The sequence below is a fragment of the Aspergillus japonicus genome, assembly GCF_003184785.1.
Source record: "Aspergillus japonicus CBS 114.51 unplaced genomic scaffold BO86scaffold_40, whole genome shotgun sequence".
NCBI classification, from domain to species: Eukaryota; Fungi; Ascomycota; class Eurotiomycetes; order Eurotiales; family Aspergillaceae; genus Aspergillus; species Aspergillus japonicus.
In genome coordinates this window covers 14,975-40,177 of record NW_020291677.1, presented here as the reverse complement: position 1 = coordinate 40,177, position 25,203 = coordinate 14,975, and the positions used below count along the sequence as shown (strand labels likewise).

Below are 25,203 nucleotides of genomic sequence, written 5' to 3'. Positions count from 1 at the left end.
TTTGTATCGGTCGTCTTGAGAAGGGTAGTGGTAGTGGGTGGGGGGAAGTGTGTTCAGGTGGGATCTGTTCTCAGCAATTGAGAGTCAGTGGGTGGCGGTGAAGACCGGAACAGGACAAATCCCGATCAAACCGATCAGAAAGAGGAATTGGAATTGAAGGATGAGAAGAGGGGGGGAGAGATGAAAGAAGAAGAAGGGAGGAGAGAAAGTAGAAGGGAATGGAAAGAGGAAGGGAGAAAGAGGGGAGGTAGATAGAGGAGGTAAAGAGGTAAAGTAGGTAGTAGAAAGGAAGTGGTGGTGGTGGTAGTGGAGGTAGTGGAGGAAGAAGTGCCGTGGGAAGGGAACAGTAAGTGGTGCGTGTGGTGTTCACTATCTACTATAAGTTAGTGCTATGAGCACTATTAGTAGTAGTAGTAGTACTACTACTACTACTACTACTACTAGACTACTCCCGGTACTACTCCGGGCGTTGACCTACTAGTGGTACTTAATCTACTTTAGGTACTACTTTCCACTCCCACTCACTCGCTCTCCCGTCCCGATGCCGCCCGCGGGAGAGAGAGTGTGTGGTGTGTGTGTGTGTGCAAGAGAGGGAGGATTCGAAGTAGAAACGGAAAGGGCGGTGAAGGAACCGCAACGCAACAACCATAACCATAACAATAACACGGGGCGAGCAAGAAGGGGAAAAAGAAGAACACATGATCTCAGCCTCATCGCAGATCCGTCCATCGGGACTGCATCTTCTACTCCTTTTCCTCCTTGTTGCTCCCTGTCAATCCTCTCTGGCTGCCCTGCAGACGGCCGAAAAAGGTCACACAAACCACCTCATCGTACATGGGCCAATCTTACCAATCTTACTCAGTTCTTCTCCGTGTCTCCTTGTCTCCTTGGGCTCCGACATGGCCGTCCAACACCTCTGATTCCTCCATTCCCTCCGTGATGACGGCAACTTACAGCACTTGCTTGCAGCCAGCAACATGGCCCGCGCCTGCTTATCAACCCCCCCCCCCCCCCCCCAGGGCATTCTTCCTGACCAACAGTCATAAAAAAGGATTTCAAGCAGGCAATGTGGACAGGGAGTTACACCAACATAATTGGTCCTCGGATTATCGTGACTGCCAGGAAAATAAAATAAAAATAACAAATATAATAATCAACATGCTAAACCATCCATGGTATATTTTGACCCCTCAATCCAATGATGACCGGAGAAAAGCAACAGCCTCCGGAGTACCAGTCCAATACTTTTCCACGAAAGCAAATCAGCGCTGCGTCTTACGCTTCACCCTGTCCACCAGCTTCTTCAAATCATCCGACCCCGCGTCTTTCGAAGCCTGCTTCTTCTGCTTCTTTGTCCGATCCTGGTTGCTGGGCGCCTCCTCCGCGTGGTCGTCCCGATCGCGTCGACGCTTGCGACCCTCCTCCAACAGCGCCTTCATACCAGACGTGGGCTTGAACTTGGGATTGGTCGGGTCGATGGCGAACTCATGGCTCTCAAAGAGTCGCGAGAAACGAGGATCGTTGACCTCCATCTGGAAGTCATCCACCACAGGCTCCACCTGCTTGGCCTTGCCTTTGCCCTTCTTGCCCTTCTTACGAGCCTGCTTCTCGGCCTTCTCAATCTCCGTCATATCGAAGTGCTTGATGCCCTTGTTGTTGTTGTCGTCAACCATGAGCAGCTCCAGCTCGGCGCGCTTAGTCGCGGCGGCGGCCTCCGCGGCCGCACGCTCTTCCCGCTTCTTGCGCTTCTCCTCCTTGCGACGAGCAGCAGCGGTAGCCTTTCCATCAGGGTCTTCGAAGAAGGGGTCATCGAAGCCCAGGTCTTCCTGCGGGGGCTGTTCCTCGGCGGTCGGCTTGGCATCACTCTGCTCCGCATCACTCGCGTCGGCCTCGCCGCCCTGCTTGGTAGCCTTAAGCTTCTCCTTTCTGCGCTTCTTCCTCTCGCGTTCCTTGCGAATGTACCGCTCGATCGTAGTCTCCTCAATCTGAGGTTCGTTCTCAAAGATGCTGTCGCGGGTGGGCTCGCCAGCAAGTCCGGAGGTGAAAGTCACTTCCATCTCACCGACGGGTCCGTCGGACTTGGAGGATTTCGTAGGCTCGGCACTCAGCCCTAACAGCGCGCGCATGCGCTGTCTCTCTTCCTCCTTCTTGGAGATGTTTGTGCTGGAACCCTCGCCCTGCGTAGCATCCATAACTTCGACTCCACCCTCTTCCTCCTCATCCTCCGAGCTGTCGCTCGCAAGATAGGCCTTCAGATCGTTCTCATCGATGTCCTTCCGGCTGCCACGGAAAGCGCGGGCCTGGGCCTCCTTGCGCGACTTGTCTTCCATATCCCAGGTCAACTTAACCTTACTGTGCTGCAGGGCGTCGGTGACGAACTCGTTGGGCTGGTAACCGTCGGGGATGCGCTTACACTCATCGCGGGGTCTGTCGTCGTCGAAGTCGGTCTCGTCCGGCACGAAGCGGAGGTCGAAGAAGTTGGCACTCGACAGATACTCGGCGCCGTCGACGAGGTCGTAGACATGCTTGGCGACCTCCCTGGAGGAGAAGGTCAAGATAGCGTAGAAGTAGCGTAGGCGCTCGAGCTGATACTTGCGGAGCTTGGTAGAGTTGAACTCCTCGCCCTTATCCTCCTTGAGCATCGACTTCTTGATCTTCTCCTCCTCCTCATCCGAATCAAACTCCTCCTCGTCATCATCATCATCAAACCCCTCAAAATCCTCCTCCTCATCATCATCCCCGCTCTTCTTCGAACTCGCAAAGATCTCCTTGGGCGGACCCTCCATCTCCTCGCGCTCCATGCGCTCCTTGCCAAACTCACTCGGATAGACGGAGACCTTCAGCACGCGGCCACCAGCGGGCACGAAGCTCGAAAACACAGCCATCAGATCCTCGGCGCGGATATTATCCCAATCGAGATTGACCACGGCGATGCGATCCGTGACCTCCCCAGTCGGGACATCGCGCTGCTGCTTATCCGGGAATTCCAACTCCTCGCCCCCAAGCTGCCCATCATCCTCCCCCTCCTCATCCTCGGCATCGCTCTCCTCACTCGAACTCTCCTCCTCCGAAGACGAAGACTCGAACCCCCCATCGCGAGCGGGGTCGTACTTCTCCGCCCGCCGCAACTCCGCCAACACCTCCTCATCATCTGCCACACTGCCCTCCACTTCCACCTCCTCGCCAGCCTCCTCATCCGCACCCTCATCGGCATCCTCATCCTCCAACCGATAAAACCGCTCCAGCTGCTTCTTCGTATCGTCGCGCGCCAGCTTCCGACCGTACCGATCCACCGCCGCGTTGCGCGAGAAGTCCTTGTCGCGCAGCATGTGCGCGAACCGCTGGTCGAGCTTCACGTGCGTGTGCCGTTTGCTGGGGAGGCGGTACCGGGGGTCGTTCTGGATGTTGGCGAAGCGGGGGTCGGCTGGACATCATCGAACACTCAGATTAGCATTTCGCTCTCTTTCTCTCTCTAAGATGCAGCTGAAATGATTCCACCCGATCCCATCAAGAACAAAACGGAAAGGTGAAGGGGCAAGGCAAGCATACTGATGACCGGGGCATCTCCGCCGCCGGAGGAGGACGACTTTTTGCTTTTCTTCTTGTCGGGCATTGTGCAATCTTTCGTGTTGAATATGCGTATGACGATTGACAGTCAAAGAGGAATAGACTATGAAGACTAAATAAATCTCTGGAAAGAGTTCAGTTGTTGTAAGTGGTAGTTGTGGTGGTTTGAATTTCCCCCAAAGGTGGTTGGTTTGCAAGAAAGTTGATCAAGATATAATTTTTTGGCGGAGCGGGAAACTACTAACCTCGAACCGTTTGGCAAAATCCAAAGATTCTTCGGTCGCTGCGCTCGCCGCCGGCGCCGCCGCCGACCGCCCTTGGGATTTGTGTGGTCCGTGCGCTGGGGCTTTTTTCTTCTGGGTGCGTTGCTTGGAACGTATAGTCCGGGTACGGTACTCTTCGATTACAAGGTGTAGAAGCGGTTATACTAGGTGTTAGGAGATATTGTTCGGAACTGTTGTTTTGTAGGTGTAGGTTATTCGGACAGCGGTATAAGAAGTCTACTATGGTGAATTGGCTATCCTCTAGTTTTACACTGTATGCCCGCAAAGCTAGACCATGGTAGAAATATATAGTTCAATGATCTCGAAGCCTGACTATCATTCTATGCTACTGGTCACATACAAAAAAAGGCATCATCATCAGATCATAACACAGATCTCGGTATTGTATTAAGCAACATAGGCAGGCGCCGGGTGCTCCAAGGTATCATAGCAAGGCGCAGGCCCCAAAGCGTTCAGGTCATGACAGTCATTCGTAGCAGGCACAAGATCCGTATGTTCACAAGTCGCCCCGTCCCCATCCCCCGTCGACCCCAGCAGCTTCGGATGCAGGATATGCTCCCCGTACAGCGGCGGCGGTTCTCGAATGTCGTGGATCGTCTTGTTGCAGATGGATCCATCCTGTCCGATCACCGAGGGGGTCATGTAGATGCAGAACGGGATGGACTTTGCAGTCTGCGCCAGTGTCAGTATAGGTCTCTCGTCCGGTCTTGACATACTCCGGCAACATACTTCATTAAAAACCTGCCCGGTGGCATCCTGGAATTCGGCGCTCACCACCAATCGATGGCTGATCTTGATGCGCTTCGTCGCCGTCGTCTGCGAGCAGGAATCAAAACTCGGGGGCAGGCAAGCCAGCTTGCTGATGCACCATTCCGTCGCCGCGGAGTCGCACTGCGAATCGTCCGTGTGCCCCGCCGCGACTTCGAACCGCTCCGTGAAGATGGTATGGTTCTTCAGGGATGTGATCGAGTAGATGTTGTCGCGCGCCGACTGCGCAGCCGTAGCGTCCAGGCGGATGAAGTGCTTTTCCGCGATCTTGACGGTGACAGCAAGAAGTTTGACGTCCTTGGACAAGGCTGTGAATTGGCAGTCGACGGGGAACCGGGAGCCGAAGGGGATGTAATGACTGGGCATCGAGACCGAGTACTGCAGTTTCTGGTCGAAGCTCCCGCCTACTGTCTTCACACGGTGTCAGCACTACGGTTTCACAGCGACAAGTGCAGTAGCATACCGGCGAGAAGTCCGACGTGAGATAGTTCGCCTCCAAGTCCGAATCGTGGTAAATACGGATGGGTTTCGAGACCACGAGATTTCTCCGGTACCGAAACGCCACCGTCGCCTCGACCTTGTACGAGTGATAATTGTGCTTCACGCCCGTCACCGTCTCGAGGAACTTGCGCGGTAGTGGGATGTCGAAGGGGAACTCATACTGCCCTTCCGGCATGGGAAAGGAGCCCAGCGTCTTGGACGAAGCAAGTACTTGCTTGTGTTCGCATGTGCTTTGCACGCGGTCTTCGGCGATCATGAAGCCATCGCGAGGGCTGGAAGCAGCGCAGTCAGCATGTTGCTTTCAAACACGTCAGACCCGATCAGATAACGTACACATGGAGCATTCCTTTCAGTTTCACTTTGATGCTCTTGATGCGCACACCTGGGGGAAAAGTAACGTTGAATGACCCGGTTATCGAAGGAGTCGTCGGTGAATTCCGTGCCTCGGGCATGAATATGCATGATTGGTCAAGCCTGTAGACGAGGGTGTTTCACATGGAGGTTGTGTTAGTGGTTGCTATACATCTAAGCGACCCAGCTGCGAAAGGACAGAGGGGGAAAAGAGTTCTTACCTGAGATCATAGCTGGTTATCTTCTGACGAAACATCAACAAGGCGGGCTACTGAGAAAACTTCAGTATGGTTCCGATGGCGATGCTGGTGCGAGAAGCAAGTACAACTGATCGGTTATAAAGAATGAAGCCTTGGAGGTTGCGCATTCTTGAACCCTGGCTTCTATACTTCTCCTTGCATTGATGGTAGCATCCCGCAAGCACGCGGACTACCCCAATCGGGGGTAAAAGCTCTGATTTTCTTCATCGCCATTACATCATCTCCCAATGGTGGCCGGGAAAAAATCGTCACTGGAGCCATCCCTGGGGGAGGTTGTCACGACCGGCCTGCTGCGAAGGGGGTACTGGTGTTTCCTGGGATCTGCGGCATCTCGAACGGTCAGAAAGATTCGAGGAGGCTGTCGGTACGCGTACTATGCTTTCTTGGCTCGCTAAGGGGTTCAGTGATTTGTTCGTATGTAGATGTGTGTGACATAGGAGGGCAAGCCACCAGACCAGAGATAACTGGCGACGATGTAACTATGAAAGTGATGCCTGAGGTTCTCACTGTCAAGGGCGAGTAAAATGATGGGTTACTGCGTCCACTGACCAAAAGGGCAGCTCGCAAAGAGTGCAGTGCCGAATGATCACATGATGGTCTCAGTCAGAGCCCTCTTTCCGGACATTGACTCCTCTGTACATGACCCGAACTCGTTGTACTGCTGGGGTCTCGCGCATATCGCGCGAAAGAGAGATTCTCAACCCCTCATTGCCCGCCGTGAGGGGAGCTTTGATGACAGCCCATGGTAAAGACACCACAGTGCACAAAGAGTCAACGATGACCATTCAATACTTATGCATCGTTGAGTTCTCGATCCAGATATCCGTCTGATAGCCACGGGTTGTGATAGTGTGGTCTGCGACTTGTACTGTCTCCTCTGTCCACTCAGTGAAGGCACTGCAGTCACGCGGGATCCCACTCTCGACGATGACCTCACTTTAATGAAATGTGCGAATAGCACTCGCATGGATCGATGGGACCGCAGGTTCAGGGCTCAGAGGTTTCCCAGTCCGGTGCTGCAGGTCTGCTAGGTAGCTGAGAGTGGAAATTGTGGTTGTTCTTGTCTCTGGCCAGGACGAGCGTCTGCGCAATACACTTGAGGGAGTGTCTGGTTTTAGGGTCGGTAGCGCGCAATAAATTGTAAGTATGCTGTTACATATGAAACGGCTAGGTCAGCCAAACTTCACACTCTGTTCCTTGTTCCTCTCAATGCTCATGTATCTCGTCATTATTGGTACTATGCATATATATAGAACATTATGTATGGGTAGTAAACCGAAAAAAGGGATCCTCTCGATGGTGATATATACTCTCCCGTTCTTTTAGCAGCCGAAGTACCTCTTCTCGATCCAGCGCGGCTCGCGTTCCTCTTCAATCCGTCCGACAACCACCCGAACGTTGGGGTAGACGGCGCTGAGTCGCTTGAGACCGATCTTACCGGCCGCACAGGTGACAAACACAATCCGCTCTTCGCGCACACCGTGGTCAATCAGCACGCGGACGGCCATCAGGGCAGCACCTCCGCTCGACATTTGCGGGTCCAGGAGCATGACATTCTCGTGCTCCTCAATTCCAGGGGGCAGTTTGAGGTAGTGGAGCTCTGGCTCTTCGTTCTTTTCATTTGTCTGGATAAGTACACGACCGGTAATGCAGTCGGGGATGGTGCGCTTGAGGGCGGTCTCGAGGCAGGATCCGCCCCGCAAGATGGCGACGGCGGAGACGGTGCCCGCTTGATTTAAGCCCTGGTAGGAGTTGTCGTGGGGAGTATGTACTTCCTTTGGGATATAGTTGGTCACATCCAAGGCTCTGTCATAGTGATTCGATTATTAGTCGACTGCTTCTATCCGTTGAGGAAATGTTCACTTACTTCTCGATCAGCAGGGCCGCAAGGCGGTCGAAGTAGAAAACAAAGTCGACCTGCTCTGTTGCAGGATCTTGCAGAATCGTGTTCATGCCGATGAATTGTGGCGTTTCGTGCATGACGACGACGTTGGGAGACAGTTTCTCCTCCGAGGCAAGGAGACCGAGACGAGTGAGTTCTGCACTGTGCTTCTCGGACTTCTCGTCCAGGTTGCCCTGAATGTGTTTGACGACCATGTCTGCGCCATTAGCTTGGAGACAGCGCACGGCATGGCTTAGGCTTACCGATAGCAGTTCTGTTCTCGATTCCACGAGGGATGATGAGATCTAAAAACCGGTCAGCTTGAGACAAAAGCAACTTGCGGATCTCTGAGCTCACCTGATACTGCCCGTTGAGGTTCCACATATTTCTTGTAGGAGGGCTTGACATAGGTGAACCACTGCTTGATGATTCCCTCAATGTCTCTTCCTCGCTCGCGGACATCACGCATGACTAGCGGCTGTTTAGCATTGCACAGCACAAGAACGTAGATGATGCAGCGACTCACTTCTGCGTCCCAGACAAATATCCATATCGGCTTCTACGAAGATCTGTCCAATGGTAAGCGTGTATGCGAGCTAAAGACTGACGAGAACTCACCTTGACATCCAACAGTTCCATGATGCGCGGGTCATGCAAAGCCAAGATACCCTCCAAGATGATCACGTGTGGGGAGTAAAGTGTCGTTGTTTGGGGCTCACGTTGGTGTTTGGCAAACGAATATACAGGAATGTCTGCCTTCTTTCTGAACGATTTAACATAAACGAGTCAGCTTCGTAGGGAGTGTGGTATATGTGGATGATAACACAGGATGGTCACTGTACCCTTGTTTCAAGTCCCGCAGGGTCTGCACCAAGACATCGAAATCTAACGACTCGGGACAATCGAAGTCATAGTCGTTGGCATGGGCCCTGGCATGCTCCTCTGGAGTTAAGCTTTTATAGAAGGAGTCCTGTACCACAGCACCGTCAGAAACCAATCATATTGCACACATCGAAAGCCCGATAGACCGATAGGCGAGCTATTCGGGGTACTGATAGATGAGATGTACCATTACGAGAATCACCACCCATGGCAGATTCAGTGACTTGACAATCTCCATTGCCACTGAAGTCTTGCCCGAGCCTGAGCTGCCCGCGATACCAATGATGCTCAAATCAGCCCATGGTGGCGAGTACTTCTTATCCTTGTCCGTGGCGGACGAAAACACCGGTGAGATGGACTGCATGATTTAGGTATTCCTCCCCGAGGAATTGACAGACCGAAATACGAATCAGATGAGCCCAGAGACACCGGTGATCATAACAGGGGGGAGGACGGTGAGGGGAGGGGGAAGAAGAAAAAAATAAGAGTCCCCGATTGATTGTCTCAGGATAAGGCTTTGGGGGAGGGACCCGATAAGAGAGGGATTTGGCAGGCGATACACGATAGACGGACTGCCAAAAGCACCAAAAGCATCCAGTGATCGCCGCTTGACTTCTTGAAGGTTAGCCTCGGTCCGTGACCTTCGCTTGCGGTTTTAGGCTTAGCTAGCTGCACGTGACCTAACAGCTCCCGCCGCATTTCCTTAATTTCGGTCCGCCTGATTTCTTCCTCCACTTCTCTCTCTTCTCTTCTTACTCACACTCCCTCCTAAAAGCCACCTCATGGCTCGCGCCTGCGAAGCTCTCCATCTTCACAGACCGCCGGTGGCTCAGTACCAAGGAAGTTGATCAGTTGATCTTCCTCCAACTGCAATTATGTCTTCAGCAAACTACGTATGCGCCCTGATGTGCCGTGCATGCGTCGTTGCTTGGTTTTAACGGGAAACAGATGTCTCCCTCTTCCCCAACAGCAACGCCGACATGGCATCAGTTTGAGCGGAAGGTTGATGAGGTGAAGCCGTCCAAAACGTGAGTTTACCTTGCCCACTCTCTTCTGCCCTTTTTGTTTCATTTTTCATGATGATCTTGAAAATCAAGTTGGGAATCTCTCTGAATCAATGTGAGGAGAAAATATTTGACTTGTGTTACTGAACCTTCGTCAACGCGCATCCTTGTTCATGATTTTCTAGTCATGATCGCTTGCTAACATGCTTCTGTTGAAAGTGACATCAATTATCTGGTTATGGACTACCTCATCACCAATGGCTACCCCGCTGCGGCGAAGAAATTCGCGCTCGAGGCCAATATCCAACCCAGAGCAGATATCGAAGCGATTCAAGAAAGAGTTGATATTCGTACTGCGATTCATTCGGGGAATATCCAAACCGCCATTGAGAAGATCAATGAGCTCAACCCTCAGGTAAGAAACATCCTCTTTTCGCAACCCCACCTTCCTTCGTATGATTAGATCAGTTTCATGCACCACTCGGAACAATCCTTCGGGATTTGGTCGATAAACACTCATCATCATCAAGAACTTTGTATGACTCGAAGTCACTTCAATCATGTGTACTACATTTCGGTTGTGGGAGCATCCTCGCTAACTTGCACCGCAATAGATCTTGGATGAAAATCCTCCCCTGCACTTTGCCCTGTTGCGTCTGCAGCTGGTCGAGCTTATCCGCTTGTGCACTTCCACCCCTGATGGAGACATCAGCCCAGCCCTAGAGTTTGCGACCTCGCAGCTCGCTCCCCGGGCGCCCACCAACCCTCAATTCCTGGAAGATCTCGAACGGACCCTCGCGCTCCTGATCTTCCCGTCGGATAATCTCTCTCCATCCCTTGCCCCTCTGCTCCAACCCGAGCTCCGTAAAGATATTGCCAACCGTGTGAACGAGGCCATCCTGCAAACCCAGGGTGACTGTAAAGAAGCGCGCCTGCGCAACCTGGTTAAGCTCCGCGCGTGGGCGGAAAACAAGGCCCGCGAGGCTAAGAAGGACATACCCGACAAGCTGAGTTTGGGGTTAGGGGACAGCAACTCCAGCTCGTCCAGCACCCACGACCACAGTAATCCCGGCACGAGCCAGAATGGCTCGTCCAACGACACTGTAATGACCAATAGTGGGGACGTTGACCCAATGATTTCGTGATCGCCCTGGCGGTGATGTCTTTGCACGTTTTTCTGTTGGCTGCAGCATGGAGTTTGGAGCGATGTCTGTTTTCGGTCTGGGTCTTTTACTTGAGCTTGAATTCAGTGGTTCATCATTCTCCTGGTCCTGAGTGGTAGCTTCCGTGGCCGATGGATTGGCATGCGGTTCTACTGCTTTACATCTGCATGCTTGTCACAATGTGATGGCTCTTTCGTCATGGTGCATCTGTCAATTGGAAGCCTATTAGCCTGCTGTAACTCGACATACAACGCAGCATCAGCATAAGATGCAATGCAACTATACAAGCAAAAGATGATACAACAGCTGTATAGCTGTCAACAGGCTGAACCCTACCACAAGCTAAACAATTCTCACCACATATTCAATCTTCAACCTAGAACCAGAAGCAACAGTAATATCACCAACTATCAAATTCAGTACCCAACGCCCATCATGCTAAACATTCAACTGGTAGAAACAAATCAATCCCATTCCCACAGGAAGGGCTCAAACCCGCAAACAACAACAGCAGCAGCAGCACCACCACCACCACCACCACCACTCAATGACATACAGCCCCCCAGCAAACAACCATATATACACATGCCCACCCCCCTACCACCACCACCACCGACCCCCTCTTAAACCCTCAACTAACCAACCCGAATTAAAACCAACTCTCACTCCCCCACCTTTTCCCCCCGAACAAAGAGAAATCAGTCCAAATCCTCTCAAGAAACCAATGTGACAGAAATAATTACCGCCTCTTTGACCCCCGCAACACAATGCCCCCGACCACGCCCGCCGCCAACGCCAAGCCGCCCACAATCGCAATCCCCAGCAGTCCCTCCTTGGACACCTTCTCCTCGATCAGCGACCCCAGACTGGCCGCCTGCAGGTTGGCGGGTTCTTTTTCCAGGAGGAGGTCGTTGTAGCGCCGCGCCTCGCCGTAGTTGCCCAGCTTGTAGTTGCCCAGGGCCAGGTAGTAGAGGCATTCGCGGCGGCGTTCGGGCGCGGCCCGGAAGATCTCGGAGAGGAGGCGCACGCCTTCTTGTTGGTCGGTGCGGGAGGGGGATTTGATGAGGCCCTATCCAGAGTATTCTTGCGGATTAGATCTGGAGGGGGAGGAGAAGGAGATGCTTGGGGGAGAGGTGGGGGGGGGGGATACAAAGTGGGTGTTGTGTGTGGGTTTGGTGGTTTGGGTCTGAGGTAGGGATGGCATGGCATGGCATGGCATGGTGATGGGGTTAACATACCCAGGCGAAGTTGAATTTGGTCTGGATGCCGACGTAGTCGCCTTCTTTCTCGTACTGGGCGCGCAGGACTTGGAGTTCGGCGGGTTTGAGCGGGCTGTCACATTGTCATCGAGACGGATTAGCTGAGGGTGTTCGGGTTGCGGGGGAGGGTGGTCTTGTTGATTATGGTCAGTGCTGAGGGTAGGACTGTACCTCTCTGCGTCCGCGGCATCTGCATGGAAAAGGCGGGTGGTTAGATATCATGGCTGCGGGAAGATGTGTTTTTTGTTTTGTTTTGTTGACCAAGGCAAAGCTTACATGGTAGGTTGGAGCCCATGGTTTCTGAATTTGGTTGGTTGTCTTTGCTGTGCTGCTCTTAGAGAACACCAAGTGTGAAAAGCAGAGCACAAGAACCGGTGGATGGGGAGGGAGGATGGGATCTTTTGGCGGAGGCAACTCAGTTCAACTAACTCGACTTACTCTCCATCTCCATCCCGTGACGCCAGGCCAGCCAGTGTCGTCAGGTTTTGTGGCGGTGCCGCTGACAAGTGGCTTGGCGGGACTTCCGATGGGAGCATGTGGCGCCGTTGCTCGAACAACAAACATCAACCTGCCTTATCAACATCAACTCACACCCCTCACATCACTATCAACGACACTACCACCAAGCCCAAGAATCACCCTCAATACCATATCCAAAATGCTGCTCGACGAAAACCCCGCCACTGTACGTCACCCACCCCTCAAACGGTCAACCCCCCCCCCACAAAACTAAACCCCATCCCCCAGCTCATCCACCACACAATCGGCAACTTCAACATCCAACCGGACAAACAAGCCGTCACGCGCATCAATGACTCGCTGGCCACGCTGCAGCAGTCGCGCGAGCTGCGCATGCGCGAGGCCGAGTCCGCCCTCCGCAAGCTCTCGCGCCACCTGTCGGCGCTGCACAACCAGCAAGAAGAGGCCGTGGCCGCGCACGACGCCGGCCAGCACGCCGCCGAGATGGTCGAGCTCGACACCAAGAAGTTCCGCATCGCCAAGAGCGCCACCGAGCTGGAGATCGAGAGCGAGCGGCTCGAGGGGGAGCTCGAGATGCTCCGCGAGCGGCTGGCGGATCTGGAGGCGCAGGGCGTCGAGGGGGATGAGCCCACGCGCCGGGAGCGCGAGATGGATGATGCGACGCTGTAAGTTGTCCCCGCCCCAGAACAACAAAAAGGAATTTCGTGGGCAGGTGGAATACGGGGCTGAGTGGGAGTTTTTGCTGATTGCGGGGTTTTCTTTCTAAAACAGTCTGCGATTGAAAATCTACCGATCCCTGGGTGTCGATATCGAAGCGGACGAGACGGGCAACTTCCACAAAGCGGTGATCCGGAATAGTCGCAAGGGCGACGTGCACGTCGTCAACATTGACCCGAAGTTCTCGCGGTTCTTCTACTCGAATTATTTCTGGTCGACCATGCAGGGGTAGAGGTGTTGTTACTCTTCGGGATGGCGTTTCGTTGGTTTAGATGGTGTAGTTGTTGGTTGGTGTTTGGTTCCCTCGGCGTCTCTTACTGTATCTTACATGCTTGATTATACCCCCCCTCCGCCGCTGCTGAATCGAATCTACCTTTCTCTTTTCTCTTCTGTATATCCTCCCATCACGTAGGATTCGGCATCGATTGTGACGAATCTGCCTCTGACTGCTGCTGCTGCTGCTGCTGCTGCTGCTGCTCCGCCACCGGCCCCTCACTCAACCCCATCATCTTCAACTCGCGCAGCAAACCCTCGCGATCCCGCAGCGACAGCAAACTCGGCACGCCCCCCTTAGCCCAGAGCAGCGGCTTCTCCTCCGGGAAGCGGCTCTGGATGACCGAGAGCGCCTCGTAGCGGGTCTCCTGGTCATCGGGCGCGAGATTCCAGAGCGCCCACCACTTCTCCTCCTGGTGCAGCATGCGGGCCTCGATCTGATCCATGCCCGGCAAGGCCAAGGCCTGCTGCCGCCCGTCACGGTCCCAGGTCAAGCGGATGGGCGGCGGGTAGGGCTTGGCGCGCAGCTCGGAGGGCAGGTTGTCGCGCAGCTCCTCCTCCCACAGCGCCAATCCACCCTCGGCGTCCAACTCGGCCAGCTCGGAGGCGAGCTGGCGCTCGGGGCCGTGGACGACCTCGACGCCCAGCGGCGCGACGCCCAGCGCGTCGACCGCCTCGTTCCACAGCGCCTGCCGCAGCGTCCCCCGCAGATCCACCATCAGATACACGAGCGGCAGGGCGCTGCGCTGCAGCGCCGCGCGCACTCCGGCCGACGCCTCGCGCCGGTTGACCAGCATCCCGACGCGCGGGCCCGCCTCCGTCGAACCCTCGAGCCGCCAGGTGTGCGGCATCCGCCGCGCGATCACCCCCTCCAGCTCGCGGATGCTCTGCGGCCCCACGCGCCGCCGGTGCGCCTTGCACTGCACCGCGACGTGGATCGGCACCTCGTGGCCTGGCAGGTGCCACGTGCCCAGGTGGTCGATGCCGTTGTCGCTGCGCCCGCCGGTGCGGTGCAGCAGCAGCGCCGCGGCGTGCCGCAGTTCGGTCTGCACGGTGTATTCGTACAGGTTGCCGATGAAGAGCGTCGAGGACCGCGAGAGGTCGTGCCGCCGCGCGAAGTCGATGAAGCTCGCCCGGTTGTAGTGCTTGTGTTTCGAGATCGGGGGCACCGGCAGCTGGTACACCCGCCGCGTGAAGAAGGAGAGGGAGGAGGTCATTGTGCGGGTGGTGCGGGGGGCGGTTGCATAGTTGGTTGTCTGATGTTGAATAACGGGAATGCGTATGAACGGGTCTTGATCGGTAGTGGTATCGTGGTGGTAGATAGGTTGGTTGGTTGCGTGGCAATTATCGGGGGAAAAAGTGGTTTGGGAGGAGATAGAGAGGGAGGGAGGGAGAGCGGAGCGGAGGAAAAGACCGACCATCTCTAATCTTATCGCGATTTGCATCTCCTTCTCTCCGCCTGAGCGTGCTTCCACCTTATCCCATCCATTACACCTACTTTACTCTTCCACCATCTCCCTCACTCCACCTCTCCCCTCCTCACATACTTAACTAACCCCTCTCTCACACAACCCCGCCTCCCATCAAAAAAGATAATTCAAAAATGGCCGACATCCTAACCCAACTCCAAACCTGCCTTGACCAAGTCCGTCCCCAGTCCCCCCATCCCATCCCCAACTCCCCCAAACCCAAACCCCAGCTAAAAACCCCCAAAGCTAGCAACCCAATTCTACGCCACCCTAGGCTACCTAACAGCCTACCACGACAACAGCGCGGCGACCGTGCCCCCGCAAACGCCGCACGCCGCGCCCGCGCTCGCCAAAATCCCCAAGACCTCCTCCGCGCCGCCGGTGCCCGCCAGCGCCCCCCTCGCCGCCCAGCAGCAGAGCAACCAAACCCAACAAACACCAGCTGAGAACCCAGCACCGGTCCAACCAGGCGCACCGGAGGACACCCCGACGCAAGACCCCACGCTCCCGCCGGCGCCCGACTCGCCGCGGACGTTCGCGGCGCGGCAGCGCGAGCTGGCGCGGGATCTGGTGATCAAGGAGCAGCAGATTGAGTATCTGATCAGTGTGCTGCCCGGGATCGGGTCGAGTGAGGCGGAGCAGGAGCGCCGCATCAAGGAGTTGGAGGGGGAGTTGAGGCGGTGGGAGGGGGTGCGCGGGGAGCGGATGCAGGAGCTCAAGGCGTTGAGGGGCCGCTTGGAGGGGGTGTTGGGGGCGATGGAGGTGGGGGTTTATGGGGAGCGTGCTTAGGTTCTTACTGGTAAGAACGACAGAGGGGGGGTGGGGGGAGGAGGATGGGAGTGGGGATCGGTGATTTAAACAAGTGAAAAGGGCTGGTTTATTAGCGGGTGCAGGCATTGGATTGCGAATGATGAAACTGATTATGCCTGATTAGGTACTGGTGGTAGCTGTCCTGGTATTGCAGATCTAGGTCCCATGTCAAAAGCAAAGAAGTTGACCGTGTCTTCTATATGTCTTGTCTCCTTCGTTGTGGTCGGATATTGTCGTCGTGCTGTGTAGCCTCGTCTCTCTTTCTGTGTCTGTCTGTGTATATGGTGCTGTAAATCCGTCCTCCGTGATGCGCAGCCAAAATGAATACCCCAGTAAAAAAAAAAAAAACGCCAGTAAATGAATCCCCCTTCCTTGAACCATCCAATCCATCCCACCGGGTATAGAACGAGAAAACAACAAAGAAAAGTCACTTGAATAAACTCCGGTATTCGCGCATCCGCTGCTCCTGCACCTCCCGCTTGTCCAACTTGCCCCGGTTCATGCTCAGATCCGCCAACTGCTGCTTCTTCTTGGCCAGCTCGAAGATCTTCTCCTCGATGCTGTCCACCATGAGGAACTGCACCGTCGTCACCGGCCGCGTCTGGCCGATGCGGTGCACGCGGTCGACGGCCTGCGCCACCGCCGCCGGGTTGTACTGCGGCTCCATGATGTAGACCTTTGACGCGGACGTCAGATTCAGCCCCACGCCGCCGGCCCCGATCGTCGCCAGCAGCACGGTGATCGCGTCGTTGTGCTGGAACTCCTCGAGCGCCTTGTTGCGCGCCGCCAGCGTCATCGTCCCGTCCAGGCGCGTGAACCCCGTCAGCCCGTTGTCGCGCAGCGCAATCTCGATCAGGTCCAGGTGCGACGTCCACGCCGAGAACACCACGCTCTTGTACGGCCGCTGCTCCCCCTGACTCTGGCTCTCCTCCGCCGTGGCGAGCAGCTGCGCGACCAGCGCGTTGGTCTTGGTGTGCGGTCCTTCGTACTCGCCCAGCTGCTTCACGTGCTTGCGGCTCTGTTTCGCCCGCGCCTGGTCCACCACGTAGTCCTGGAGCCCGCCCACAGTGATGACGGAGTACGAGGCCGGGATCCAGCCGTCGCAGACCTGGCACCGGAGGTTCGGGGAGTGGCTCATCTGCGCTTGCTCGAACGCCTGGGTCCACCCGGAGAAGCAGTCCGGGCAGAGCACGTCGAAGCAGGGAAGCACAATGGCCACGGCCGCTTGGCGGTCGACCGCCCCGTTGTCAGCGCTGGGTTCCTCGAGCCGCTTGCCGCACGTGGCACAGGTGTCGGCCGAGGACTCCTGCATGAGCGTGAACATCTCGTAGGACTTCTTGTCAGTCGCGCCGCTGCTGTCGCCGCCCGCTCCTTCTTCCAGGTCAATCGCATCCTGCACGCTCAGTCCCTTGATCCGCTTGCGGTCGTCCGGGTCCAAAAGCTCCTTGCCGTGGGCGCTAACTTGGCGCAGGATCATCATGGCCTTCAGGATGTGGTGGTACATTCGCCCTTTCATCTTCGATTTCTCTTCGCCGGCAATCACCCGCATCATCACGTTCGACTCCCGCCGGAAGAACTCGTGGAGCTGACGTTCCTTCTCGGTAAAGTTCAGCATGACGATCATATCCTGTCGCGGGGGCAGATCGATCTTGTCCTTGACTCGACGCAGCGTGAACGAATCCACAAGCACGCGCAAACTGGCTAGCACGGTCGCATCGCCGGTCTTGAAGCGACTCAGGATGTGCATGCCAAAGCGACCCCGGTCGTCGTACGGGTATAGCCCGAGGAACTTCGTCACGGAGAGCAGATCCTCCAGGCGGTTTTGTATGGGTGTGCCGGTCACAGACCAGCGACGCTGCGAATTCAGCCTGAGGATGGCCTGAGTCTGGGCTGCGCTCTGCTCGCGGATGGTATGGGCTTCGTCCAGAACAATACGGAACATGTTCATCTTGGTCAACGGACTCACCCCCCGTTTCGCTCCCCTCCCCGATAATTCGCTGAGGACGATGCTGTACGTCGTGATGACTAGATCATACTTGGACAGCTCTTCGACATCGTTGGTCCGAGACGAGCCATGGAAGACGTAGTATGAGACTGCGTCCTCTTCAAGATGCTCTTTGATCTGCGCCACCCAGTTGTTGACCGCGCTGAGGGGCGCCACCAGCAGCGTAGTCTTAGTGTTGCGGATGCCAGGGAGGCTTTTGACCAACGCGGGGTCTGGAACTTGCTTCGCCCATTCGCTAGACTCTTCCAATGAAGTCACAACCAGCGAGAGAATACTCAACGTCTTGCCAAGACCCATCATATCTGCCAACAGTCCACCCAGACTTTGCGGGGGCTCCTCGTCGAGCACCGTGCCACTGATGATCTCGCGGTATTTCCTCCTGCCGCCAGACCGGTAATCCCTTCGCCACAGCGAATTGTTGTCTGCTTCGTTGGGACCGAATCTGCGCGGCTTTTCCTTTTCAGTCATGAACCAGAGTGCCTGCTTCTGATGGCGAAGCAAAGGCGTGCGCAGCCCAGATGGAGGCTCCATTTCAGGCAAGTTGTCGTTGCTCTGGAGCTGGTCGAACATTTTCATCACCGCGTCGTTGACTTCTTCAGCGGTTCGCACCTCATAGTTGACCCCTACGCGACCCCTGGCGGCCACGGACGGCAAAAACGCAGCCTGAGCCTTCCGCATCTCAGCGTGTGGATTGAGTGTCGGCACACCCTGTTCCACCGCAACTGGGGACGTAAGCCACACATTATGCTGACCGAGGTGCTTGCCGACCAGCGTAGCATCTTTCCTGAGGCCGTATAGATTGATAGACGCCCGGTAAGTCTCGGAACAGGGTACCCATGGCCATTCACCTTCCTTCCTGCGTCGAAAATCCAGCCGCGCAGTCAGGTCCACCTTCACGGCCGGCGAATCCAGTAACGGGGCAATAACGGCTGCTGTTCTGGCATCGATCACGCCGAAGATCTTCCCATTTGGATCAGAAACTTCAATACGGTTGTTCTCGCGCGTTTGTCGATGCACCCCGAGTTTCATTGACGGCCAGTCGTGCGTTGAGTCTCCGAAAAGAGAATGGGTCGAAGGCTTCGGGACCAACTGCGCTTGCACCGTCGCCCCCTCAATCTTTCCGTAGCATACCCTCTGTAGACTGAGATCATTAGACCCAGTGACCTGTATCTCATCGTCGTCGGTGGCTGCAGCTGAGACATCTACCGCAAAGAGTTAGCCGGATCCACAGGGCTCCAACTTGAGTTTCAGACCGCATACCTGTAGTCAAGTCCACGACATTCGCGGTGGACGAGGACGAGTCCGCCTGATCCCGCCCTTCCTTCATCCATCCACCCAGTTCTGAGTTTCCAGTCCCGGAGAAGTTTGTATTTTGTCCCGCCTTCATTTCTTGATCCCTCTCTACCTTCACCCTCTTGATCGGCTGGCTCGCACGTCTCTCCACCCCGTACATATTCTCGATGAGACTCCCGTGACGCGCATCGGGGCCGTCATCGTCGAGGTGCTCAGAGCTGCGTTTGATGCTCGTGCGATCGTCGCCTTCGAAGTCCGAGCTCGCACTCGCAAACTCCACATCGATCGTAGGCGCAGCCTGATTTCCCTGCGACGGAGCGCTCACCGCATCCCCCGCCAGCGAAGGGATTCGCGTCCCGGATCGTGATGTCATATTCGAGTTCGGGAGGGAGTTCATTCTCGAGGCGCCGCCTCTCTGCTGGCGCCGGCGCGGGCTGTTGAGGAGCAGATGTGCGGCCGAGGCGGTACCCGCCGGCGCCACGGAAGAGGCAGGACTGCGCTGCGCGGCGGGTGTGGAGGAAGAGTCTGGTTGGTTCGTCGAGGATCCTGGGAACGATGAGTCTTCCGTGTCTGGTCCAAGGGTGTTACTGTTAGGGGATGGGGAGGAGGGGCAATGCAACGTCGACAAGGTGAGCGAAGACAGAGATCCTTCGTCATGCGGGGAATCAGCGACGCCGGGGGAGGAGGAGGAGGAGGAGGGGCCGTGGTGAGAGGAGGAGGATGATGATGATGCGGGCTCGACCTCGGGCTCCGGGGAGGCTTTACCATTCTTTTTCTGTAGTTGTTTCTTGTGCGCCCGTGGGTTCAACAACATGGCGGCGTCGGAGGAAGCCATGATTGTCAGATGGAAACTCCTTCAGCTGCAGGCGGCGAGAGCGAGACGCGCGCGGGCGGGAGGAAGGTCCTGGGGAGACGGATTCAAGATCGCAAACAGGGAAACGGTCGGAGAGGAAGTAGTGAAGGCATAAATCGTCCAGGACAGATCAGTGATGGGGATAGGCAACAGTTCTCGAGTAAGGATGGTTTGTCGCTAGTAGTAAGGCTGAGCATACACTCCGGAGGGTGGGAGTCCGTCCGGTGGCGGCGAAACGAGGGACAAGTGAGGCAGGGTCACAGCGTCAATCTATTACTGTCGCATTAAGCTGCTTAGACCCGAAGCCCACAGGTAGAAGAGAAGAGGAGTAAGACAAGCGTGGTAGAGATGTGAGAGGTGGAGATTTGGAGGGTTGGACGCTTGATGGTGACGACGGGGAGACGATGCCAAGAAGTTAGCGATAGATAAGATTGCGGGCGAGTCACGAGTCATGTACAGTACTGTTCTGTCTACTATGGCTTATAGCTTGTGATGGCCGGTGTTCACAGAAACATGATCCGACGAGAAAGATTCCTTTACACGCGCAGCCTTTGATCTGCTGTTCGCCTTCTTCTCTGATCCAGTCTCTCCGTCTTGGACTTCCAACCCCTCATCCTCCGTTTGCCATTCGTTCATTATCCGACTCCAGATCCTCCTCAAGTCTTTCTTTCATTGTGAATACGCCCACTCCTCGATCATGAAAGCAAGGCGAAAAGCATTAATTCTATTCTTGGTTCATTTTGTCTTGCAACTATTTATAACTATATGTACTCAAAGCAAAAATTATATACCGGGTGTAAGTCTGGATAAAGATTAGGTCTCCCACAGTATCCCACGTGAAGATCAACTTCCATTGTCTATGACACTAACCCATCAGATGAAGTTTTCCAACAAAAGCCATACCTTGCAAATCGAAAAGGAACTCCTCATGCCAGATTATCATAATACACGCTAAATGGGGAGACGAAGAAGAGAAAAAGCGTTGAGGAGAGGGCGTGTAAGAATCCGTGTTTAGCACCAGGTAAACACGGGATTCTTACTTTTGACGGCCTCGAGCCGCTCGACAATCACTTTACGTTGGTTGCCTTCCATCCCCTCCGCAGCTGCATATCCGAGATCCCCTTCGAGATCGTCGCTGCTCCAGAGCAGGTGCGCTTGGCCGCGACTACTGGAGACGGAGCTGTGTTTCTGGTGTCGGTGGCTTGGCCGAGGAGGGAGCGTGGCCCAACTGCGTTCCAAGTCCCTACCATGACTCAGCTCGTCAATACTGTCGCGGCCATACCTGTCGTCCATAGTGACTGGGCTACCCGAAAGTGCCCGGCCACGGCCGGACGCGGAACCGCGGCCTCTGGACAGTTCAAACCGGTTGGGGTTTGGCAATTCGTTCGGAGGGGAACCGAGTCCGAGTAGATCGACCTCGGGGCCTGTCCCCAAGGACATCGAGGCACCAATATCCATTTCCTCGTTATCGGGATCATACGTGCTATGTTTGTCGTAATTTTCGTAGCTCTTCACTTTGCGTCTCTGAGCCTCCGTGGAGGGGCCGCGGAGGGGGATAGCAACCGGCACATCCACAAGATCATCCCAGACACAGACGCGCGTTCTTCTCGTCAATTCAAGTGGGCCATGGTCGGGATGCTTCAGTGTCTCCACCACATTCCACGCCTGGCCTTTCATGACTGCAATCTGTCTCGCAAACATGCTCTCCTTGAAATCATCATCCTGCGAGAACACACGGCGCAAAGCCATCTGTGTGCCGCTCCACCAGGCAGTAGAGGTTAGAAGCGGTAGGAAATGGTCGCGAGTCTTCTGCGAAAAGGGTTGACCGATCAAAGATACGGGCAGAAACAACCAGCCGAATGGAAAACTCCGCCACTGAGAGATATTAGCACGAGCCATGCAGATTTTAGTTTTTCGTCATTCAACTTACCGCATCGGGATGTTTCCATGGCCACGAAAGACTGTTATCGATGGCACCAATTTGGATGGTTGCATAAGGTTCGGTTGCGTTCAAGGGAGTCCCTGTGCGACTCACGGCAAGCATGGACTCGTGTCTCCGGTAGGGGTGAGGCGCAGTTGTCGCTCCGTCAGAACTGACTGCTACCGGGCGCGCAGGGGGCAGGTCATCGTCGTCATTTTCTTGCCGCTGCTGCTGCGCGCCGTTGGGTTTCGGCGGATCAGCGACAATGGAGACTTCCTCGGTCTTCCAATCGATCTTGATCATCCAATTGTCTAGCCCTCGGTCCGTGTTGCGCATGATGTAGTCCAGAATCACGAGCTTCTCCAGCTCTTCCCTAAACGACTGCTTCAGGCTTTCCGTCCAGTAGAAACGCCGCTCTCTGCTTTCCTCACGCGGTGATGGAGTCTGCGTCTGACCGTCGTGGTACGCTTCTTCGTCTTCATCGTCCGAGTGTATTCCAGAAGGGCGGCATGCTTCATTCCACGGACGCTTCTTTCGCTTGGGAGCATCTTCTGCTCTAAATCCAGTATTGGCTTGATCGGGCCAAGGATGGTCGCGCAGAAAGAGATTGGCATCCTTGTAGCCTTTGAGGAAGACCTGGAAACTACCGGCCTTGGGCGGAAGGGACTTCTTGCCCATCCAAGCTTTTCTGCGATCCCAAAAGTCGTAGAAGAAGGACTTCGAGGACAGCCAGACAATATCGGTATAGGGAACGAGATTGGTTTGCAGTCGAGAGTCGAGAACATATGCTGCCGCTTCGGAGACATAGGACAGGTTGGGAATGAGACAAGCTCGGCCGAAGAAGCATGGGAACAGGTTGCGGTGAATCCATTTGGTCCACTTCGGGTTGCGAGATGCATACGGTTCTTCATCCTTGGGCTTGAAGACTCCCACCACCTTACCTTCGCTGTTCCGCGCGAAATAACTACCCGAACTGCCCTGGGAGATCATTCGGGGATGGACCCCCATCTCGATGGCGATCCGGACACTCTCCACCACCTCTTCGAACTCTTCTCGAGCTCTCCGCGCAGCACCTTCGACCTCGTCTGACTCGAGAACCTCCGCGGTGACAGGTCGGACCCCATCGGGCGCCTGGAAGACTGAGTGATAGATCTCTAGCTTCTCCTCCTCGAGTGTCTTTCCCTTGACTCGATTGATCTTGAATTTCGAAGCGAATTCTTCGGCCCACCGTTCGAGGCGCGCATTGATGGCTTTGATGTCCACCCCGGAGTTCCTCCGTCCCCGTCGGTGATACTGTCCACTCAGCCTCCGTCGCGGTTCGGGGGGCGAGGCCAGGCCGGTTCGTGCGGAGATCGGTGCATATCGTGGTGCGGATTGGGAGATGGTATGGGAGTCGTGTTGTAGGTCGTCATCGTCTGAGTAATCATATGGATCGTGGGCTCGGTCTTCTTCTTCCTGCGCCAAGCGGGCATACCCCGAAGTTGCGGGTCGATTCTTGGGCATGGTGGCAGAGCGACTGGATTAGGACTGCAAGGGCCGGGAGGCAACCAACATTCAGTTCATATGAAAGGGAGCGCGAAGGGAAGGGACGGAATTGAGGAATGGGGCATAAAATGAACGAAGAGAAAGGGAAGAATTAATACGATGAGTTTAGCAGGAAGAAGACTCAAGGCATCACAGGCGACCGGCAGCAACAGAAACGCAAATGAAACTCGGCGGGTGGAAATGGGTGGAGGGTAGAAGGTGGAGGTTAAGTTAGTCGAGTAAAGTAGGTGGAGGAGAGCGGGCGAGGGACTGCACTGCACTGCACCCTTCACGCTGTCATCTTCTGCTCTGCTGTTCCGATGGATACGGCTGTGGCTGGCCTTGCCTGTTTTATCTGGCAGAACTGTATCAATACCATCTCCGGTGCTTCAGCGCTGTCTTTTAATTGGATGTTGAACCGCTCAGGGTCCTGTGCCGCCACATGTCTGACGATACGATACGACACCGCCACGGCAGCTCCTCCGAAAGCGCGGGCTCCACCCAAGCTTTATGAACATCGACAGAACCCCTGAATGATGAGCAGAAGAGACGAGGGCCTAGAAGTCCCGGGCAATCATGAAACTTCAATTGCTGCGAGCCAAATAGTGAAGCAGAGACTCTCAATTACTGCTGTATAAGTAAAGTCGGGACAGAACCAGTCTTAGACTTACTCTTACTCAGCAGAACTAGTTAACATATATAATAAGTTACTCTATACAAATACGTATGAGTACTCGAGTCCGTAATAGCCACAGCTCTATTGATCCATTGATCAATGGCTGTCTCGGCGAGCAAACGGTTGGTCATCGTGGCCGATGAGTTGTTCGACCCCGTGCGGGAAACCGGTTTCACTCAAGCCCCAATTCCAAGAAGCGATCGATCTTAGGGTACTCGGTACATAACCCCTAAGAGCTTCCTTTCCGAGTCAAGGACCAGATGGAACCAAATGGGTATCAAAGGGGCATGCAGGGGCACGGCAACAACATTGCCAGGACTCATTCCGGGTCTAGTACCGAGTAACTTGGTTAATCGATAATCGTGTGTACTGTACTCCGTAGATAAGGAAGACATGCGGAAAACAATGTCAGATGAGAACAAATCAATTGTTCGACAGGTAGTGAGTGTACTGTGTACTGTACTTCTCTCATTTAGTACGGGACAAGTATACTTAAATATATAGTTAACTTCACCTCGATGACGGCATCACCTACCAGCCAAAACAAGAGAAGAAAAAACAACGAGCAGGCATAAGAAACTGGTCCGCAATAACTCATAACTCATGGGTCCAGCCCCAGCCGCCGCTGTAAAAGGGCATGGAACAATCGATAAGTTCCCTATCCCTAATAGTAGCCTCTCCGGCCCAGTCTGCGCGCGATAAGTTAATCAATCAATCTCGTTCCACCCCCGACCACCCCGTCACGCTTCCTCCAATCTCACCTTCACCACTACTCCTCCTCCCCCATTCGTCTTCGCGTTCCCCCCGGATGACCACTTTGCAAGCCTCTCAGGCAACCCAATTGATGGTCTCTGAACGTCTTGTTCTCTGCTCCGTCATTCATTTCACTTGTTCTTCGGGTCGAGTCTCATCGTCTAGTCTCTCGGACAGCCTCGCTGAGATCTTTCGCTCCTTATCCGTTCTATCTGCCTTGTCCTTTGCAAGCCCAACTGGGTTGCGATAAAACCCAGAACACGCGGGAAGAATAGATTCTCACATCGTTCCTTGAACGCTTGCATTTGGCTCGTGGGAAACCGCAGGAAGACATTCCAGTTCGATCCTCCCTTTTTTTCCGTGGCTGGTCCTCTTCCCGAGCAGCGCGAACCTTCCCTCCTCCATACAACAACCCTTGGAGTCCTCGACGCGAAACGGCTATATTGATTCTCAATTCGGTCAATCGAGGCCGGATTTATAGCCAATCCTCCACGACATCCTCCACGGT

General features: G+C 54.9%; 9 protein-coding genes across 9 annotated transcripts; 3 read left to right on the top strand and 6 right to left on the bottom strand.

The window, feature by feature from the left end:
- Window positions 1-1,103: 1,103 nt before the first annotated feature.
- BO86DRAFT_342442 (pre-rRNA-processing protein ESF1) lies at window positions 1,104-3,797 on the bottom strand. Its single transcript, XM_025669113.1, has 2 exons — window positions 3,550-3,797; window positions 1,104-3,424 (listed from the first exon to the last, which is right to left on the bottom strand). The coding sequence occupies exons 1-2, from the start codon at window positions 3,611-3,613 to the stop codon at window positions 1,263-1,265; spliced, it is 2,226 nt and encodes a 741-aa protein (XP_025525785.1). The 5' UTR covers window positions 3,614-3,797; the 3' UTR covers window positions 1,104-1,262.
- Window positions 3,798-4,238: 441 nt separating this feature from the next.
- Window positions 4,239-5,727, bottom strand: BO86DRAFT_365862 (uncharacterized protein; the record flags this gene model as incomplete). The annotated part of the gene is made up of 5 exons (XM_025670076.1): window positions 4,239-4,523; window positions 4,581-5,030; window positions 5,083-5,392; window positions 5,454-5,594; window positions 5,693-5,727. 5 exons carry the CDS (start codon window positions 5,725-5,727, stop codon window positions 4,239-4,241), a joined length of 1,221 nt encoding a protein of 406 aa, XP_025525784.1.
- A 1,216-nt stretch (window positions 5,728-6,943) lies between these two features.
- BO86DRAFT_411251 (uridine kinase family protein) lies at window positions 6,944-9,040 on the bottom strand. The gene is made up of 8 exons (XM_025674570.1): window positions 8,683-9,040; window positions 8,456-8,583; window positions 8,232-8,376; window positions 8,140-8,182; window positions 7,971-8,084; window positions 7,877-7,918; window positions 7,599-7,830; window positions 6,944-7,537 (listed from the first exon to the last, which is right to left on the bottom strand). Exons 1-8 carry the CDS (start codon window positions 8,857-8,859, stop codon window positions 7,054-7,056), a joined length of 1,365 nt encoding a protein of 454 aa, XP_025525783.1. The 5' UTR covers window positions 8,860-9,040; the 3' UTR covers window positions 6,944-7,053.
- Window positions 9,041-9,256: 216 nt separating this feature from the next.
- On the top strand, window positions 9,257-10,965 carry BO86DRAFT_390661 (uncharacterized protein). Its single transcript, XM_025672446.1, has 3 exons — window positions 9,257-9,523; window positions 9,719-9,914; window positions 10,114-10,965. The coding sequence occupies exons 1-3, from the start codon at window positions 9,444-9,446 to the stop codon at window positions 10,642-10,644; spliced, it is 807 nt and encodes a 268-aa protein (XP_025525782.1). The 5' UTR covers window positions 9,257-9,443; the 3' UTR covers window positions 10,645-10,965.
- A 315-nt stretch (window positions 10,966-11,280) lies between these two features.
- BO86DRAFT_390660 (mitochondrial fission 1 protein) lies at window positions 11,281-12,364 on the bottom strand. The gene is made up of 4 exons (XM_025672445.1): window positions 12,198-12,364; window positions 12,093-12,111; window positions 11,901-11,994; window positions 11,281-11,731 (listed from the first exon to the last, which is right to left on the bottom strand). The coding sequence occupies exons 1-4, from the start codon at window positions 12,214-12,216 to the stop codon at window positions 11,402-11,404; spliced, it is 462 nt and encodes a 153-aa protein (XP_025525781.1). The 5' UTR covers window positions 12,217-12,364; the 3' UTR covers window positions 11,281-11,401.
- Window positions 12,365-12,482: 118 nt separating this feature from the next.
- BO86DRAFT_390659 (kinetochore Spc24 family protein) lies at window positions 12,483-13,491 on the top strand. The gene is made up of 3 exons (XM_025672444.1): window positions 12,483-12,606; window positions 12,669-13,066; window positions 13,173-13,491. Exons 1-3 carry the CDS (start codon window positions 12,580-12,582, stop codon window positions 13,348-13,350), a joined length of 603 nt encoding a protein of 200 aa, XP_025525780.1. The 5' UTR covers window positions 12,483-12,579; the 3' UTR covers window positions 13,351-13,491.
- A 31-nt stretch (window positions 13,492-13,522) lies between these two features.
- Window positions 13,523-14,751, bottom strand: BO86DRAFT_449387 (uncharacterized protein; the record flags this gene model as incomplete). Its single annotated transcript, XM_025676707.1, has 1 exon — window positions 13,523-14,751. The coding sequence occupies exon 1, from the start codon at window positions 14,606-14,608 to the stop codon at window positions 13,523-13,525; it is 1,086 nt and encodes a 361-aa protein (XP_025525779.1). The 5' UTR covers window positions 14,609-14,751.
- Window positions 14,752-14,865: 114 nt separating this feature from the next.
- BO86DRAFT_365846 (putative RNA polymerase II transcription mediator complex subunit Srb7) lies at window positions 14,866-15,649 on the top strand (the record flags this gene model as incomplete). Its single annotated transcript, XM_025670075.1, has 2 exons — window positions 14,866-15,036; window positions 15,107-15,649. The coding sequence occupies exons 1-2, from the start codon at window positions 14,995-14,997 to the stop codon at window positions 15,647-15,649; spliced, it is 585 nt and encodes a 194-aa protein (XP_025525778.1). The 5' UTR covers window positions 14,866-14,994.
- A 448-nt stretch (window positions 15,650-16,097) lies between these two features.
- BO86DRAFT_449385 (uncharacterized protein) lies at window positions 16,098-23,521 on the bottom strand (the record flags this gene model as incomplete). Its single annotated transcript, XM_025676706.1, has 6 exons — window positions 21,752-23,521; window positions 20,862-21,696; window positions 18,936-19,514; window positions 18,840-18,877; window positions 18,428-18,809; window positions 16,098-18,397 (listed from the first exon to the last, which is right to left on the bottom strand). Exons 1-6 carry the CDS (start codon window positions 23,243-23,245, stop codon window positions 16,098-16,100), a joined length of 5,628 nt encoding a protein of 1,875 aa, XP_025525777.1. The 5' UTR covers window positions 23,246-23,521.
- Between the last annotated feature and the right edge of the window lie 1,682 nt (window positions 23,522-25,203).

Bases quoted from the DNA above. Each gene is read 5' to 3' on its own strand.
- BO86DRAFT_342442 (XM_025669113.1), bottom strand. From the start codon at position 3,613: ATGCCCGACAAGAAGAAAAGCAAAAAGTCGTCCTCCTCCGGCGGCGGA. The intron at 3,425-3,549 runs GTATGCTTGCCT...GATGATGTCCAG, and splicing joins CGGAGATGCCCCGGTCATCA to CCGACCCCCGCTTCGCCAAC.
- BO86DRAFT_411251 (XM_025674570.1), bottom strand. From the start codon at position 8,859: ATGCAGTCCATCTCACCGGTGTTTTCGTCCGCCACGGACAAGGATAAG. The intron at 8,085-8,139 runs GTGAGTCGCTGC...AACAGCCGCTAG, and splicing joins TATTTGTCTGGGACGCAGAA to TCATGCGTGATGTCCGCGAG. The intron at 7,538-7,598 runs GTAAGTGAACAT...TCACTATGACAG, and splicing joins GCGGCCCTGCTGATCGAGAA to AGCCTTGGATGTGACCAACT.
- BO86DRAFT_390661 (XM_025672446.1), top strand. From the start codon at position 9,444: ATGTCTCCCTCTTCCCCAACAGCAACGCCGACATGGCATCAGTTTGAG. The intron at 9,524-9,718 runs GTGAGTTTACCT...TTCTGTTGAAAG, and splicing joins GAGGTGAAGCCGTCCAAAAC to TGACATCAATTATCTGGTTA. The intron at 9,915-10,113 runs GTAAGAAACATC...GCACCGCAATAG, and splicing joins TCAATGAGCTCAACCCTCAG to ATCTTGGATGAAAATCCTCC.
- BO86DRAFT_390660 (XM_025672445.1), bottom strand. The intron at 11,732-11,900 runs GTATGTTAACCC...TACTCTGGATAG, and splicing joins CCAAATTCAACTTCGCCTGG to GGCCTCATCAAATCCCCCTC.
- BO86DRAFT_390659 (XM_025672444.1), top strand. From the start codon at position 12,580: ATGCTGCTCGACGAAAACCCCGCCACT. The intron at 12,607-12,668 runs GTACGTCACCCA...CCCATCCCCCAG, and splicing joins TCGACGAAAACCCCGCCACT to CTCATCCACCACACAATCGG. The intron at 13,067-13,172 runs GTAAGTTGTCCC...TTTCTAAAACAG, and splicing joins GAGATGGATGATGCGACGCT to TCTGCGATTGAAAATCTACC.